This window comes from Botryllus schlosseri, chromosome 3, assembly GCF_051294905.1.
Source record: "Botryllus schlosseri isolate E-star chromosome 3, Bs_hap1, whole genome shotgun sequence".
Classification (NCBI taxonomy): Eukaryota; Metazoa; Chordata; class Ascidiacea; order Stolidobranchia; family Styelidae; genus Botryllus; species Botryllus schlosseri.
In genome coordinates this window covers 5,458,683-5,477,633 of record NC_137238.1, presented here as the reverse complement: position 1 = coordinate 5,477,633, position 18,951 = coordinate 5,458,683, and the positions used below count along the sequence as shown (strand labels likewise).

At 40.0% G+C, this 18,951-nt stretch overlaps 2 protein-coding genes across 2 annotated transcripts; one reads left to right on the top strand and one right to left on the bottom strand.

The window, feature by feature from the left end:
* Positions 1–12,191: 12,191 nt before the first annotated feature.
* LOC145435264 (neuronal pentraxin-2-like) lies at positions 12,192–14,608 on the top strand. Its single transcript, XM_080312589.1, has 2 exons — positions 12,192–12,535; positions 13,913–14,608. The coding sequence occupies exons 1-2, from the start codon at positions 12,277–12,279 to the stop codon at positions 14,524–14,526; spliced, it is 873 nt and encodes a 290-aa protein (XP_080168715.1). The 5' UTR covers positions 12,192–12,276; the 3' UTR covers positions 14,527–14,608.
* A 2,827-nt stretch (positions 14,609–17,435) lies between these two features.
* On the bottom strand, positions 17,436–17,993 carry LOC145435495 (C-reactive protein-like). Its single transcript, XM_080312773.1, has one exon. It carries the CDS (start codon positions 17,991–17,993, stop codon positions 17,436–17,438), a length of 558 nt encoding a protein of 185 aa, XP_080168899.1.
* Positions 17,994–18,951: the final 958 nt, after the last annotated feature.

Below are 18,951 nucleotides of genomic sequence, written 5' to 3'. Positions count from 1 at the left end.
TCATCTTCGGGAGGGGATAGGCATCGTAACAGTATTAAAAGCAAGAAATCGAGTGACTTCATATTGCGCTAAGCGTGAAGAAAATTTAATTTAGATAAATCTACGGCAAAACCGTCTACCTTGTTGTAATATACGAAGATCTACCGACATGTGACTGGACCATGGATCTGCCAATGCGTCGGAACTGATATTTTAGTCATCAACACAAGTGCTGCGGACAGGCTATTATAATTTTTGGCTGGCTTGCAAGTTCACAATCTGGGCAATCCATTTTTGATAATGTACCTAATTTCGAAAATTACCAGCGGGCCACTCAAAACCGTCTCGCGGGTTACATGTGGCACGCGGGCCACGGGTTGGCCAGCCCTGTCATAATTTGATGACGCTATAGTCCGTGTTTGCTCCGAGTCAATCTGCAATACCTACATTTACTCTGTGTTTTTTATTCCCTAGTGTTTAACTCTTCAACTCAGCTAATAATGGGTGAGTCGTATCACCGATCAAAGTATTATAGCCAGCTATCATGAAATAGAAATGTGTTTGTCTAAATGTCCTTCATGTAATGACTATTCGTGTGACTTGGCGGAAAAAGATTACTCTGTGGGGCTAAGCCCCGCGACTTAACGTTAACAACCATACATGAGCTTTTGAGGATGGGCCGGACATACTGCACACGCCAGCACTTGTGTTTTCCTGCCGCGATTTGATGTTCGGCAGATGGTCGAATTACGTTAACTCGTCATGCCTAAATGGTGTCGTATCACCGTGAAAGCAGTGACGCAACATTAGCGTGACTAGAGGAATAGTATTGGACCAGAAGTGTTGGATCATAAGGTATAAGCAGGTTGTTCCCCAACCATCGCCATAATTATACTAGGAGGATTGTGAAAATAATAATTCTTTGCAGCATATCGAAAATACATTCATAACCAAGATACATTTCAAATACCTTATATAGGTCACGTCAAATCCATTCATTTCACCCAATATATCTCGACTGGTTGATCCGGACCGTAGCGACAGAGGCGGTGATGCCGTTTATCACATTGTCAAAATACTTATTTTCGAGTATCTTAGAATTGTAAAAGGTAGATCTTAATTTTTTACGCTCTTTCCGTAGCATGATCATTATCTCTAGAGATGGAGTAAGAATCTCAAAAATATGCTATCTTCATCCGTTATCAGTCTCCCCATCATTGAAGCAGTTACAGTATCGTAAAGCGAACATGTAATATATACCTAAGAATCACAATTTACAATTTTGTACAAACCAACAGCAGATACGCTTACTCGTCACGTTTCAAGGGAATAATGACACTCCCCGACACATTGCGAACTTTTACCGTGATCAACTGATGAATTTAGGGAAAGCGGCAAACAATAAATCGATGAACATTATCATTCTCATCTATCTAAGCCGATATATTTAGCTTTCATATACATTATATTTTCGTTTAGCGTGAAAAAGGGGAAATTTACACCTACCTCACTCATAGCTAAACTGGGACATGTATTCGTGTAATAGAAATGTACCATTGATATTTCAGGCTGCTCCATCTCTCAATTCACATTTCCGGAGAAAGATCATCTTGATTACGTTCAATATCGTGGCACTCTACCACGCATGACGTCACTGACTGCATGCATGTGGCTTCGATCACCAGATCATGAGCACCTTGTGAAAGGTACATTCATGAGCTACTGCGCCGAAGGTTCGAATGGCTGCAACGCCGCAACGGTCTCCCTATATTCGGCAAGTCTGGTTGTGAAATCCGACATGGGATCTACTACGTTTGAAAGCGACTTACCGGTAATCACGTATTCGACGCATTTTTGCCTCGTATTGAATTCCCATTCGGCTACGTTTTACGTCAATGGTACGCGAAAAGGATATCGGCAATATACGAAGACGGGATTTGGACAGATAAATGGAGGTGGTGTGCTAATTTTCGGTCAAGATCAGGATTCCAAAATAAACGGATCAAGTCCAGGACCTCCTAATACCAAAAATGGCCATCAGGGCTTTTTTGGTGAGATGCAAGGATTTCATGTTTGGAATAGAGAACTATCCCTCAATGAAATAGGACGTTTATACGCAGCTGGTGAATGTCATTGCATCCCTGATTCGACTATGACTTTCAACGAATCTAATTATGTTGTGAAAGTTGATGTAATTGAACACGAGATTCACAACTGTCATTGATAAGCTGATATACATTGAAAGGTGTGAAATTGATGTTTTGGTTGTGGTACTGCATTAGTCATTATACGGAACTGATAATGCATAGTGTGGTTGATTCATGCATGGTTTTCCCGATTATTATTCTCACTGATAACACGGTCCACTTTTGTTCTCGGCTTTTGCAAGACACCTCTTACGCGGATCAGATGGCAAGGAGGAGCTTAGATCAGGGGTTCCCGAACGTTGGGCCATGGCCCACTGGTGGTCGATCCACATGAGCGCTTTGAGGTAGGCCACAGAGCTATTTGGAAGATGTGGTATTGGTAAAAGTTTAGTTAAATTTGTTATGTTATGCGTTCAAATATATATTCATATTATCGAATTATACGTTGGCTACATTAGTCTTTCATCCGACTCTGATGAGACGCTGGGGCACGTATGGAGTCACAATGTACAAGTCGAAAGGTGGAGGGGGAAACGGCCGCTTTTGTTCCCAGGCTATGACAGCCTACCGCTAACAGCAACGACAATAGTTTTGATTATATAATAACTGGAACTTGATGCTGAAGTAATTAAGTATTCCGGTAAGGTCATAATCTGTCGTATGTCGCATGCCGTTCCAAAGAGTGTGCACTAAACTCGGCCTCAAGTGGATTTGATATAGATTTACGGTACTTCGACAGGCCGTAATATTGTAACATAACAATAACCATAACTGCAATTTATTATCAATTATTATCAACTTCCTGTGGAAGTATGCGGCACCACTGCACCCAATCGTGATAGATTGAGGATTTAGAGCAGCACATTAATCTTTGGAATCGTTTAAAATGAACGGAATTGAATCATTTAACAAAATGTAAGAGAAGAGTCACATGAATTGATTGTAATGTTGGATTGAATGTTCTGACATCGCAACTTCAGTATAGGTACAAGGCATAGGCTTCTACATTGCACAGTACAGCTTGCATATTAAAAACTTCCTGCAGTAGCACATTCACCAGAGAATGGTTTGAAGCTGGCCTAGAGTAGTTATATCATTCCCCACCATAGTGTAACTAAAACCCCAATCACACAGTGGATGCTGGGATTACATCATTGGATTTTGCGACGCGAGTGGTACAGCGGACAGCCATAAAGTACACATGAGTTGTATGATCTACCAGGGCCATAACTGCCGCACTCCAAACCCAAACTCCAAAAATATATTTTTAATCGTTTGTTGCAGGAGAATAACCAATGTGAAAATTTTCGTCACGCTCGGCGAAATTTAATGTCTTTTGCCTGGAGGTCTCGATTTCAAATGATTAGGATAAAAACAGGCGCATATTTTCAAGAAATAGGTATATCACCACGCATTGAACTGGACTATGACCCTAGAATAAGAGTTCGGCCACAGAACATTTTCAACCCGGTAAATGAGCCACGGCCGGAAAAAAGCTGAGAACCCCTGGTTTAGGCCCTTTTCAAACCGGATTTACGAAACTCTTTCGGGGACAAGTTCCGGAACAGGCGATGTTCACATAGAGAAAAAATTACCGAAACAGTTCCGGAAAAGGGCGCGTTCATACCTATTTAGAGTTACCGCGAACTTATGTTCATACAGGTCGTTTTTTTCGGTAAATTCGCGGGAAATTATGGCCAGTATGAACGCGATTCTCCGTAAGTGTCGATAGTTACGAAACTATGTCTGTGGGATGTTCCAGTTGAAATATGCGTGTGGAAAACGATGTGGGAGAGGCATATACGTGAGATGCGGAGAAGTTTGCTCCAACTTTTAGCTATGGGATGTTGCGGATATGCCTTCTCGATGTGCCTTCTCGATATGCCTTCTCGACTGAATGAACAGCGCGTTGCCGTAACTAAAAGTTTGATTGACAGCGTTCCGGGAACCCAGCTGCGCCATTCGTGTTCATACTCAGTCGGTCCCGTAAAAATCTCCGAAAATAAGCGCGTTCATACCGCCCCGGAAAACCAGTGTTATGTTCACATAGAGGGGTTCCGGTAAACATTTTCGAGATCTGTTGTTCCCGGAACCCCGGTATGAAAAGGGCCTTAGATAAATCTCATAGGTGTAGGCATTCTGGGATCGAGCTCGGTAGTGCTCTTACTCGCAACTCATAGGCGTTGCATCTGAAGAACATATCATCGTACCATCTCGCAACTCTTTCCCGGCCTGCTGAAGTGTGTGGTGATTGGAGGCATAGCCAATTCACATAAGCAAGTATGTGAATGGCGCCTAGAAAATGTTTAATTGCTACCAGGCGCGATAGGGTCTTTCAGGGGTGTGTACTGTACATCCGCATATATACAAATGATACATATTTGGGGGCAACCTCGGTCTGAAAACGGGCTCCCGAATATTCGGAAGAACGACAAAGTGAGACTAACCGTGTAAGTATGTGTGTGAATATTGTGACATTGCGCAATCTGTATATATTGTGAGGAACATTATGTAATCTTGAGATGTTAGTGTTTTGGGCCTTCTGTAAGCATACTAAGCTCAAACGCACGAGAATAAGTTAAGATACAATCACTTTCCACGGGAGGCAGTATGTTCAAATTGATACGGATTGCAAATTATTTCTTTCTGGGTTGCATTGAGCGCATGCAAGCCGCACTTTGCACAGTGTACAGTCAGCACGCCATAGTCATAATCCATCGTCAATCAGTTTCAAAATTAAAATGCGAGTCCATGTCAATCAGTGGTTATCAAACTGGGGGCGTGGAAGCATCTGAAGGGGGCTGGAAGTCCCCTTAAAGAAATAAAGTACATGAACTTGGAATGAAATAATTTGTGCCCAAACTTCCAACTTTCAACAGACACAATAATTCTCAGTATATTGTGGCTTTGAATGTCATAGTAACGTCGTGCTATCCATACACCGATACTACATTGAGACTGATACCGGTTCATGCACCGATCAGAAGATATATCTGAATTAGGATAAGCTGGTGAATTAGTGTATTTGTTAGCTGATGCTTTCATGGTTTGTTTGTCTAGCATGTGTGCAGAGTGCGTAGGTAGACTTACGCGAAATTATGAAAACATATGATATTTGCTTACAAGTTCATGTCATAGGTCATACATATTATGTCTTTTGAATATAAGAAGTTCATTTAGTACATATTTAGTAGAATGCTACTCATAAGAAATGCATTATACGTGATTATAGGTAATTGATTCAAACCCAACGCGTCAATCTGTCGTTCGAAACAAATTTATTTCTGTCACGCAAACGAATACGGTTCTTTAAAAATGTGTCAATTCAAAACTCAATTGATTTGTTCATCAAATGAGCTATCCCTCGACAGGTTTTAACACCAATTTTAAATGTGTTTATCGAAAAATCACAACCATTTGACTTAATTTGCCACTCAGTTTATATATACAACGTAGTTAGTTATGGTTATAGTTTGTGCAACGGATAGCGATGGATTTCATTTTTCACACTTTATAAATTACTGATTTTCTATTATGACAACGTCTTGATTATTACAGACAAGGATCAGTGCCTGTTTACTAAGTGTTATCATGTAGGCCAATGGTGGCCAACCTGCGGCCGCAGAAGGACATTTGTGCGGCCGTAGACACGTAATTCAATTAATATGTGTTGGCGGTCGTCGACATGAAAATTGAATTTACGAATTGACTCCCGAATTTTTAGGAGATTTTAATTAACCCTGAAATTCAATGCGACTTAATTTTTGATTTTCATGTAGTAGCGCACTTTGCAATCTAAGCACTGCAGTACAGATGAGAACAGCAGAGAAAATGATGCGCCCCATATGGAAATACCAACCTGGAATCATTTTTTTTCGAATCGTTTCTTTCCCACGAGAGAAATCTGTTTCTGGTGGGTTGGGCGATTTCGATAGCTTTCCACTATACCAGTGGTTCCCAACCGGGAAGGAATTCCCCCCTTGGGGGAATTTTGCAATGTTTAGGGAGGAATTCCACTTTAGAATTGTAACGGATTTCCCAAATTGTTCAGGTCCGTACTGTCATGCAGTCGACCAGTTATATTCGAACGTATATGCTCCTTATGGCTGTTATTTGTTAGCTGAAAGTATTTTCAAATGCTATTGGAAATCTCTTTTTCACATACAAATTCCCCCCCCCCCTTTTTTTTTAAACTAGTTCAAATGTGCTGCAGTTCGCAAGACAATTTTATTGGCCAGCCACGGCCAGTCAATCAAATATCCTAAGCGAGCAAATGTCGTGCGAAATCTATCACAAGGCCTCTAGTTGAAGGGATTTATCTTGTATTTTCAAGTCAACATTTTCCGACATTGACAAAATATTCCAACGTCATCGAATCAAGTCAAAGAAATCGCTAGCCTTGCTTTATTTTAGGGAACAGCTGCCGGATCGAAAAAAGACACGTTAAACTTGGTGCAATGTTGCCGAAACGTGATGGATATCCTAAATTTCAATGAGCTCCAGCATGAAATCTGATCACGTGTATGTTATACATCAGTGCTGTAACCAAGTCACGATGCTTCGAGTCACAAGTCAATCTCGCTTTCATAACTTTGACTCGAGTCAAGTCGAGTCATTTTCAATTCACTATTGAGTCGAGTCCGAGTCCAAGTCACCGAGCGGAGGATCGACTCCGAGTCATGGTATTATGACTCGAGTCCGAGTTCAAGTAACACTCCAGTCAACACTGTTTGGTGATATTGAAGGATTTGGATTTATGATATTCTAATTTTCCTCACTATGAGCAGTTTCATGTCGCATTGTCAAGTACCAGGATCAATAGTCGAAATTCCAATAGGGTGGTCACTTTACTGTTCTTCGAAATTACAATGAAATGTCGGTCTTGGCCGTCTTATAGTCTCGGGTCATATGGCTTTGCTCGAGTCAAGTCGAGTCTTCAGAAAATGGGGACTCGAGTCAGACTCGAGTCTGGTAAACCCTCCGATATATGAAAGTACCAATATTATTGGCGAAATGCATACGCAAACTTGAGAAAAAAATCGCGAGACCAGTAAATTTATACTGATTTTGCACAACAGTTATATTAGCGATTGGTGCATGGTAAGCCGGAAACAAAAATGGAAGTGTGAGGGTCTGTTGAGTCAAGCCTTCCAGAATTTGTTTGATTGGGACCAAGACCGTTGTTTTTGGAGGTCTACAAAGTGTTATTACAGCACTGTTAGAAACAAACACTCGGTGTCGTCCGTTTTATTATCTCAGTCAACAGGTGTTTGCGCGGTAAATTGACCTTTTTTAATCATCGGGCAGATTTATCCTAAGGGGGGAATTTTGGTATAAATTTCGGTCAAGGGAGGCACGAGATGAAAAAGGTTGGGAACCACTGCACTATACCAACAATCCTGATGAGAGCTAAAAAAAACATACAACAAAGTGAATAATTACAATTGGCTCACCCGAAGATACATCATCATTTATAACTTGCCCTAAATTTTCGAAAACACCCTGCATTAGGGGTGTTGAATTTTTTTTTTCAAATTTTATCGGATTTATCGACAAATCGTCAGATTACTTAAAGAGACGTTGCACACTAAATTTGACTCAGTCCCAATCAGCCGAGGTCAGTCATATTGAAATTTCAGTCATTTTTAAAATAATAGTTTTTACGGTGACCAATTTCGTCACAACGAGATTACCAAAAATCGTATTCCAGGTATGCCTGAAGAGGCAGGGGTGTCTTTTCCACTTGTTTTGATCTTAACACGGGTCTATGGTGGAGTTTGGATGAAGACGTCGCAAGTAAACGAAAAAAAAGATATGACATGGATTGCCGGAAGTTAGTCCACTTCCTTGAAATAGTCACATTAAAAGGATGTTGCGATGATTTTCCAATAGAATACTTTTCACACTGAAATTAACGACCACGAAAAGGAAATGAACTGACAAGAAGGTAAAATAGGGATAATTATATTTCTCAAGTTATATCTAGAAGTATTTTTTGTCGGGCCAATTTAGATTTCACGAAATCTTTCCAATTTAGGCAGGGCAAACCGATCCCTCTCTGCCTTGATTTTGAACTTTTTACTGATTGCAAAGTCGACATTCCCAAAATATCATCAACAGTGACATTAGTTGCATTCCTCAGGAGCTCTGTGTTCGAATATTTCTCTGCTACTTGACATTGACTGACCCAGAGCGTTAAAATGGTGCGGATTGCAATTGAGAATGGGCTTTGCCAATGAATAGTATTTATGAGTTGAAAAAGCATTTCTGTTACTTCACATAAGCGTTGATACTAGAGCTTTTTATGTGCTCAAAACTTTGCGAGCTTCAGGGAAACCAAATGGTAACCCACTGAACTTATATACCACATTAGTCATTTTCTGGTCTTTGAATGATCCCCTGAACCCCTTCTTGTCATAGAGTAATAAAAAGCATTGGTGTTTTACGACGATATATGGATACAATTAGATGGTACTAACCTTTGATGGAGGATGACATGAATAGAGGACGATAACTTTTGATACGAAGAAGATCTGCCACGATGCCCATTAGTCTTATAATTCGCCTGGGAGAGTACTATAGGAGTGCTGCAGAGCAAATGATAAAATATCATATAATATCAAATTGTTTCGTGAAGAAATCTACATTGGACAGACAAAGAATATAGATAATGACTATCACTTAAAAAATATATTCACCCATATTTCATGTGCTAATTATCGGTTCATTTCCTTTTCGTAGTCGTTAATTTTAGTGTGTAAAGTACTATATTGTGAAATTATCTCACAATCGTTTTACCGTGTCTATTTCAATGAAGTGGACTAATTTCCAAATTCGGTGTGACGAACTTGGTCACCGTAGATACTATTGTTTCAAAAGTGACAGCAATTTCAATTTGACTGAAATTTCAATTTGACTGACCTACTACTGGTCGGAATTGAGTCAAATTTTATGCGCATCGGTATTTTAGGTATGCTGACGATTTTACAACCGAGCCGAATAAATTTGGAAAATAGTTTTTTTTTTAACACCCCCACCCTCTATCAACTCTACCGGGGAATCTGATCACATAGGCTGAGAAAGGATAAAGTTTTGATAGGAATATATGAAAATACTATTATTAATGACCAAATTCATTCGTAAATCTGAAAACTTTTCGACCAAGACGTAACCAAGAATCTTTTCATAACATGACCACTCGCGATTTCGGTGCGTATAGAAAGCCGATATGAATAAATAAATAAATTAGTTTGGAGCTCACCGAAAATGGACAGGGACAGTTTAGAATGAGTAGATGACGTCCAGTTTCTTCATTACGAACCATGCCCTGGAATACGGCTGTAGGCTACATAACTAATCAAAATGCGGCCGTGAATAGCAAAAAGGTTGGCAACCCCTGATGTAGGCTAATTATTTGGTAAATGATTTGGGTGGACATTGGATGCACAAGTTTTTCCCAAGTCGCTTTCTCAAGGTCTTTGGGGACTAGGAAAGAGAGACAATGGAGGACGGTGAATTATGGTAATTCCCCCTGAAAATCAACAGTATCACATCACCGCAACTTTCCAACCCAGTATTAAAAATCCATGCTAATATCTACTGTGCGTTTTTGATATTCACGTCATCTCAAACCCAACCCGAAAATTATCCATGAAGGTCGCAGTAACTATATGCCTTAATATAGTTCCGAATTACATAGCATGATTATGATTGATCGTAGGAAATGAGGGCTTACGTCCGGAATTAACTTTGAGAATATCATGCGTGTGGTATCCAGGCTTATGTTATATTCGAACGCTTTAAATTGGAAGGATGCGTGTTATCCCATGAATTCGAATCTGCAAATGAAAAGCATGCATTCGGAGTTGTTATTAGCTCTTTTGATACTTCGGCCAGGAGGTAAGTGAGATCTGCATATATATTGGGTTATGTGCCTAATGTGGTCTTATGATTCGCATATAAGTTCACACCAACAGCTTAATTTCTTATTACTGCACCCGATGGACAGGAATGGGACAGACCCCAATTGATCCTATCGTCATTATCCTTCTTACACTATACCGTCATCAGTCGCAATTCCGATTGTAAGAGGTTTGTTTGGAATCCTGCATCGTCGAACTGTCAGAGTATTCGTTATACGATCTTTATTCGGCTGAGCAACTAAATTTCATTACATGGAATCGCAATGCGGTGAAAGTTCTCGAGAGAGAGTATTTATTTGAAAGGTGCTTTCTTTCAAATTAACCTGTTGGTTTCGACGGTATCAAACACAATTTGGATCGCGGGTCTGATTCAAATCTTTTCATTGATGGCGGGCCGAACCAGTTAAATGATTACCAAGTTTTTCTTCGGAATCCATGCCTTTATTTTCAAGGGAATGATAAACTATCAAGCCCATGCATTGTACAATATATTGCGGATAATATGGGCTCTATTCTGGCAACAACTTTAGTCGCACAATACGAAATTGTAAATATTACGATGGGAGACAGATTAGTTACAGCCATAAACCGCAGAAAGAGTGTCGCCAACCGGCGGGTGATGAAGATATAAGTGGATATATGTATATGCTCCCTTTGTTTTAGTCGTGATGTGGGGTTGGGTCTTCGTATATTTTGCGAGAAAGGCAAGGTTCTAAATGCGGACGGTGGGACTTGTGTCAATAATATTTAATGTGCATTCGAGTTTTTAAGGAGGCCGTGAACATTTTCGATCTGAAGTTATGCAACTGTTTGACCATTCGCATTCAAATATCAATTTTTGATAGAAATTTGCTGAATAAGAAGAGCATATTTCATTACTCGAAAGTGTTTCCGGGCCGGATGAAATAGTCTGGCAAGCCGTATGCGGCCCGCGGGGCGTATGTTTGACAGCCCGATCTATGGTATATTAACTCAAATCATAGGTAGGAATTGTTAGGAATTGATCTACCTTCAGCTTTATGGAGCAAAATCCGTATCTACTATCTACAATAATAAAATGAATACTGTGAGTATGGATAACAAAGTATGCTCCAGCGCTAAAGTAATAGAAATAAGTCTTATAGGGCTATGTTGTGCAAGTACATATCACTTCACTGCCATTTCGTGATGTCTCTCTTGGACCCCTATTATATTATACATAATTTACTTGACATCGTAGATATCTTCAATTTAGAAATGCTTAATCCAGTAATATTCTACAGACAGCGTTGGATCAACTTCTACCTGTGGAACAAGGCAAATGACCATAGTAAGTTGTCCAGGTCTAATCTTACGTAATATCGATACTATTTATAAGCGGCATATCGAATATACTGCAAATAGTTCCGCGCCATGGAAGGGTTTATCTGTATTTCCTCAATGACAGAACTAAATAAAATCGAATATTTGAATTTCATGGCGGTGACGTCATGTTTGGTGACACGATTGTTGATAAACAATACTATTTTCACTTCTATGCTAGTTGCTCAGGAGTACCTCTGAAGAGCGCCACTATTCTTTCCAAATGTAATGGCTTGAGTAATATCCGGTTTCATTGCTTCTACAATGTCTTGTATTATAAAAATTCGACTTAGCTCTACTCGTTTTCCTTAAAAATCGAGTGACATGACTTGTAAAAATTAGCAATGACTTGAAAAAACTTGAGAATTGAAGATATATTTACTTGTCTACATTGGTAGCATCACTTAGCACCTATTTCCAGCATAGCGTAGGGTGAAAATCAGGCTAACAAGTTCGGCCCCGAAATCTTGCCTCTATCCATATCCATTTGTCGGAACTGACCTTGTGCACACTCATATAACCCAGTGAGGAAGTAGGTTACTATTTCTTGTACCCCCATTGGGGGTAGTAGGTGGTAATACTCACATTTTCGCTAAAATTGTATTGTGAGTTGTTATATTTTCTTTTGACAGGAAATTTCAGGTGAGTCAGTTTCCTACATAATCATATTTAATTTATGTTTAAGTTTATTTCTCCCTAATTAATTTAAATAAATAATAATCATTCATTTTTCCTCCTCAACCAATTCCTAACTTTCCATTATTGATTGGAAGTAGAGTATTCCTCATGCTATTATTATGATTAGAATCGATTGTTCAAATCATTCAAATAGATAAAATTTCTAAGCAGATGCGGTGGATTTGCGAGCGCTGGAAAGAGTATTTGAAATGGCAGGAGGAAATATAGCATCAGTTGAAACTCGCGTGACGAATAAAGAAGGAGATGTAACAATCCGAGATTTAGATGCGGATCCTACTAGCACAGTAACAGCTCCACTACCAACAACAAGACATACGCCCGTAGCAAACACAACAAAAGCAACATTACCCACAACAACGACGAGGACGACGACTACAACAACAGTGGCAACAACTGCAGTAATAAAAGGTCACGCAGTGACAACTTCGAAAGCTTACAAGCATACAGGTAAGCTATCCAAATAGTGACTGTATGACAAGGCCAGCAGTGCTTCAAAATATTATCCGAAACCATTGAGTTTGGGAGATTGAGTTCTGAACTAGGCAGCAATTTGGTATTCTAGTAAAAAAGCTCAAACCCAGAAAAACGTCTGAATTACGATCTCAGGTCCTAATGATGCTGATAAGTTTACAGATCTTATTCTAATTGAATTATGTCGCTTTTTCCATTGAAACCACTCATATTCTCGAGATATCTATTTCTATGTAACTTGATTCCGATATCATGTTAGATTTCAAAATGCTACCCCGGCCCTGCTCCCCACACCGCAGAATTGAACTTCGCGACTCAGCTCTGATTCACGAATTAGTGAGTTTTTAAGTAGCTACTCCGTTTCCATACCAAGACTCGTACACTAACAAAATAGGGACTCGATGAGAAGTGCGAGTCTAACTTCTAATGGCTAAAACGATCCGACTCGCGACTATGGCTACGACTCGTTAGTTCAACGTGAAAGTTCACACACATCATTTCTGCGATATCAGCATAGTATCTTTATTTTTTGTTACCATGACATACTTTTGCAACTGCAACGAAGGAGTAATTTCAGCCATATGTGATGGAAAATAAATTCTGATTTTGAATTTAGTGTTTGTAATTTTGTCCCGTCCAAAATTCCTACTTCAGCTTATCAATACTATATCCAGGAAACAAATTTACTCATGTTTAACAGACCAGAAGCTATCTTTATCCAATGATGACATAGACAAGTTGTTTCATCAAAACCCATTCGATGTTTTGTTTTGTTGGTATTCATGGTGTTTCTCGACTACTATGGTCATTTACACCAGGCCGATATTCTTTTGTATTTTCCGTAACTGCCGACTTATAGCACGGCCCACCTCTAGGCTTTTGTAAGACACCGCTGACGCGGATGAGGTGGAGAGGAGGCCCATTCGATGTGAAATGTGTCAAAATGATACGATCACGACTAATTAAAGGTTAATTGACAATGATTGTAACGTCGCAGGTGATGAGATGTCTGTCGTTTGACAAATGCGCAGGACTCGTGGTCCTTAATAAACATGGCAATCGATCCAACATATATTTTCGTTTAAAACACATTGCTGCCCTGTGTTCATTCGTAAAGGTACTTATTGTTCACGTCAATTATTTTAGTTTCTCTCGCCGGCAGCATCAGTTCGTTTTGAGATAGTAGGTGTTACAACACGTCATTTCAATCAATACCTTCGTCTTCCCTTGCAGGTGTTATAGTGACATTATTTGGCTGAAAAATAAATAAATACAATATTTATTTTGGTTTCAAGACTGAAACGAATAAATCGAAATTTAGCCGATTTGAACATTTTGTTGCAAATATTCCAGGATGCAATGTCTCTCAAGTCCTATTCCCGAGAACCGGACATTTGGATTACGTCCAATACGAGGATACATTGCCTAACATTACGTCACTTACTGTGTGCGTTTGGCTGAGGAAGGTTCATGATCGCAATCCGGTTTATGGTTTCATATTTAGCTACCGGATAAAGGGAAATCAGAGCTATAGCGACATGACGATCTATTTGATTGGAAACACATTGCGTGTTGCAGTTCCGGGACGGCGACCGATGTTTTTAATTCTACCTGGAATCATTTATGAAACTCATACGTGCATTTCAATGAACCCATCTTGGACTACCTCATACGTTAATGGAACACTCATAACTCGTGACCTTACGGGCATGAAAAGCATACGAGGAGGTGGCGTGCTGGTCGTTGGTCAAAATCACCCATCGTCCGAACGCTCGCATGGCTTCCTTGGTGAGATGACCGGATTTCAACTTTGGAATAAAGCTTTGGACGCAACTGAAATTAAACATTTGTACGGAGCCGGTGAATGCAATTGCGCAGATGACGCCATTTTCACTCTCAATAGTTCTAATTCGTACGCCACCAGTGGCGTAATCGTTGATAGGAATGTCATCTGTCATGGAGACTGATGGATCTTGAAACGGCCGCGATTTAGAATTTGTTTCAAATGTATTCTCGGTTGTAATATATCTTACTTATCTCGCTGGTCAAGCCATTCGATGGAATTACAAAACGTATGATGTATCGCAGTATTACAAGAGGATTGTAAATTGCGGATTTCTGCTGATACACAACGAGCTACTGTTTTTCTACAGTGCATATTCGAAATAGTTGCATTGCGTATTTCATAGATAGGCCTACGTAACTGATGTATTGTGCTGAATGTTCCAACTTGAAACAGGCACCACAGTTAGTGTCGAAAACTGACTATTGCGTTGTCGTAACATGACTAAAGGTTTATTAAAGTTAAGGTAACCAATGTGGCTTTAAGCAAGATATCTGGCAGCAGAGCAGAAGAGAATTGAATGACAAGGTAACGATAACGAGACAATATACTGTAGAACGGAACTAATCTGATTAAAAAAATTATTGCCTAATTGCTGATCACCACCATATTTCATGTATTTTTTTCCAGAAAGTTTCAAAGCTAAAACATACCAATGTTGGGACTTGGCGCTTAAAAAAGTCAGATACCACTATTCCAGATCAGGACACGCTTAGTGCTGCAAGAATATGCTACGATAAGTAGATGCTAGATTGCGAAACGGCAGTTTCAAACATTGTGATGAGCCATATTTGATGCGTTGAATCATGCCATATGGGTGACAATGCGCTGTGAGCGGAACCACGCAACCCGCTCCGTAAATTAATATTTACCAAATACCGTGTGAAAGCATGATCGTCACTGCATATCAACTTTGCGCGAGGCGCGAAAAAAAATCTGGGTTTAGTTGCTGTTGTGTGAATTAAATTCTTCTTGGTACAACATGAAACCAGCCCTCAGTCTTTAGCTCTAATTTGAGGAATATAGCACTTTTACCCGAGAAAAGTAAGTAAATAACAAATTATTACGAATTAGATATAGCGGAAAATTACATTTACATGATGAATTACTGCAAGTAGTGGGAAACTACCTGTCTACTTTGAAAAAGTAGAAGTACTCTGTTACTGAGCGCCTCTGATAGCGCATGTCCATTATCCATGCTATCGATGAAAGCGATTCTGAGAACGGTTCAGGCACGATCACTTGCGTATAGTAGTGTAGCTGCTGTATCGATTATTTGGACTTTTATTGGAGTGATAGCATTACCGTGTTTCACACTGCCACAGGCAACGAGAAGGAGCAACGTCGCGTAGCCATCGCTTAATCCAGTGGAAGAGAGCCACTTATTCGAAACTTCCTTAGAGACTAAGGGTGGGCAATTATCTTCCATCATGGGGCCATATTAAAAGCAGATGTTACATTGTAGGCCAAGTCAAAAGTTTTAACTATATTCTGCGACGTATTAATTGTATTTCTACATTTAGAGAAAGGAAATACATTGTTAATACATGCTACATGCCGCTTATGGACGCACTGATATTAGGAAATGAGAAAATCACGATTAATTTACAAAAAAAATATTTATTCGCCGTCACAATTCAAAACGATGGTAAACATGATACATTTGAATGTGGCAAGATAGCGCAGTGGTATAATCCGCGGCTGCAACACCAATGGGTGCGGGTTCGAGTCCGACCGAGGTCGACTTCCGAATTCCGATACCTAAGTGTTGGAGGTTTACCTAGGCTCCTCCTCGCCACCTCATCCACGTCAGCGGTGTCTTACAAAAGCCTAGAGGTGGGCCGTGCTACCAGTCGGCAGCTACGGAAAATAAGAAGAATATCGGCCTTGTGTAAATGACCTTGGTAGTCGACAAACACCATGAATACCCAAAAACAAATGATACATTTGAAACTCTTCTTGAACCTCCAAACACGTTTTTTTTTATCAAGACATAAAAATGTATTCAGGATACTACAAAGCTTATCGTGGTCGCTGCCTCCCGAGCAGTGTGCAGCTTGCTGAAATAGCTATGTTGTCGATGGAAACTAGCAGTGTTTCCGAAATTCGCCTTCCCTTAGCCGAGTGTCTGTCTTCATCTTTTTTGTCATTCTACCGACTCAAAATCTACTCCACGGAAACCTGCTTGCCACAAATTATAGGACTGGTTCACCCTGACTCAAGTCAACAAATATTTGTGCTCCGAAAGTTCTTGGAATTTTCACCATTCTTGTTGACATGCATGCCTGGCCGTTAACCGTTTAATCACGAGCACTGATTGATCTGTTTTTCGAATAAGGGATTTGGAACGTCAGAGAGTGGTGTAAATGTGGCAATGCCAACAAATAAGGTTTGAACTAAACTAAATGGAAACAGTGCCGTTTTGTGACTTTAATTGTTACAGCACATTGGCTTTATTCTGAATCTGAATTACTGGTATGACGTACGCAGGCCATGCGATGGCGGCACATAAATTAACAGGCTTCATAATGAGCTAGTTTCCAGTATATTTACACAGCGAATGATATTATTCCACGGGATAACATGCAAAGTAACTTTTCGCAGGCCACTCAAAATATCGTCGCGGGCCGCACATTGCTCAGCTCTGTTACAGACTTAATACCGACTCAGAACGTCAGGTTAAAGTAAAGAAACATAAACTAAACCAATGACTTGAAGAGACTTATAGCGATTTATAGGACGGATCCAAACGATTGGAAGTATAATTATTGGATTAGAAAGACATCGAAATCCTTTCTGTGGGTAATGTTATCAATTATCTTGGTATGGTGGTACTCATACTTATTCGAAATTATTTACTGCGATTTTTTAAATCCTGGTCACGTGTCTTCGCAAAGCCGAAGATGTAATCACGCATCAAATCCTATGCATATATGCAGTAAATATTAAACCTTAGACGCTAATAAAATTTAAAATGTTCAATACTCTTTTGTCTGTCAATAACAAATCGTCTCAACCTCGACTGCGATCGTCTCAACCTTTGCAAATATCGTAGTGAGAAGTCACGTGCCCATGTAAGATCGAATTGGATTCGTTGAAGGTAGCACAGTTACATCCAGCTCGGTGCAAATCCACAATCTCAGCTGTGCTCAAAGCTCTTTTCCACAGACGAAGACCTTTAATTTCGCCTCGAAATCCCTGATGGGGAGTTTTAGGTTGTCCTGGCGACCTTCCGATTATTTTGCCGTCTTGATCCTGTCCTAAGATCAGCACTCCGCCAGTCGGTATATTCATATAATTTTCACGGTCGATTCTATCCATTGGCTCAGTACCGTTAATGTAGTAGCCCACTTCGTATGGGTGCACCACCACGCAAAAATGCGAAGGAGACGTTATGAACGGAGCCCCCGAGAATCGATAGGATTGTGAGTTGACATAAACGAGCAAGAGGCGTGATCCATTTGAGTGCAGCAGCACAAAAAATGTGTTGCAATCGCTTCCGAGCGGTTCGCAGTAACTGATGAGGGATCCTTTCACAAATTCATTGTCCTTGTCAGGCTTAACCCAGGCACATACTGTGAGTGATGACATCTCAGGTAAAGTACCATTGTACAACACGTAATCAAGGTGGTTCTCCTCGGAAAATGTGAAGACTGATTCGTTGCAAGCTGAAAAGGAGATGCCTTGTTTTATGATGATGTTTGCTCAAACTTAAAACGGCATTTCAGTAAGTGTTTGGTATATTATTATTTAATCATTACATTTGAATGACGAACACGTATTTCGTATAAGCCAGCTGAAGGAAGTGTCTGTATCAACTCAACATACTACGACGCCAGTTGATGAAGAATATGGTTGTACATCGATTATTGAAATTGGACAACCTACAACTCGTTCAATATGGATAATTAATACTTTACCAATTCTTTCAATTTATTCCGCAGGGCGAATATGTCCTTTGTGAGTACTTTAATGGATTAATATTGCACTCAATTCAAATTTCAAAACTTTTCCTTGTGGGAGGCAACTAAACTTACATATACCTGTCCCATTGAAACACGGCATAACGCAGATGTACTCAACCAGGAGTCAATGGACCTCATGGGGGTGCGAGGCACCAAGGTATGGGTACGGGATGCAGTGCGAAATCGTACGCTATTTTATGATATCAATTATTTTGCAAATCATAATAAAAGTGGAATATTATTCATTGAATTTCTTCAAATCGGATATTTTCATCGCGCTTCGCGCGATTTTCTTTTAAGAGAATTTTTTCTTTAAATTTCGGTATGCCAGCCCCTACAACAACATAAGAGTAGGCTATTAATAAAAATAAAACCTAAGTTAAAGAAACGAGTCTAGCATTAATCGTAATTACAAGAGACTGGAAACATCAAGCCGTTGGGGTGCTTTAGTCCAGGGGTGGGAAATCTACTGGAGCGGGAGTGTCCCACTCCGGCATTTCGGCTCTGGTCGTAACTTCCGCACCAGAAAGACCAAGACCCATGACGTTTCGGTGCACCTGCGACCACGTAGACCGCATTGCCAA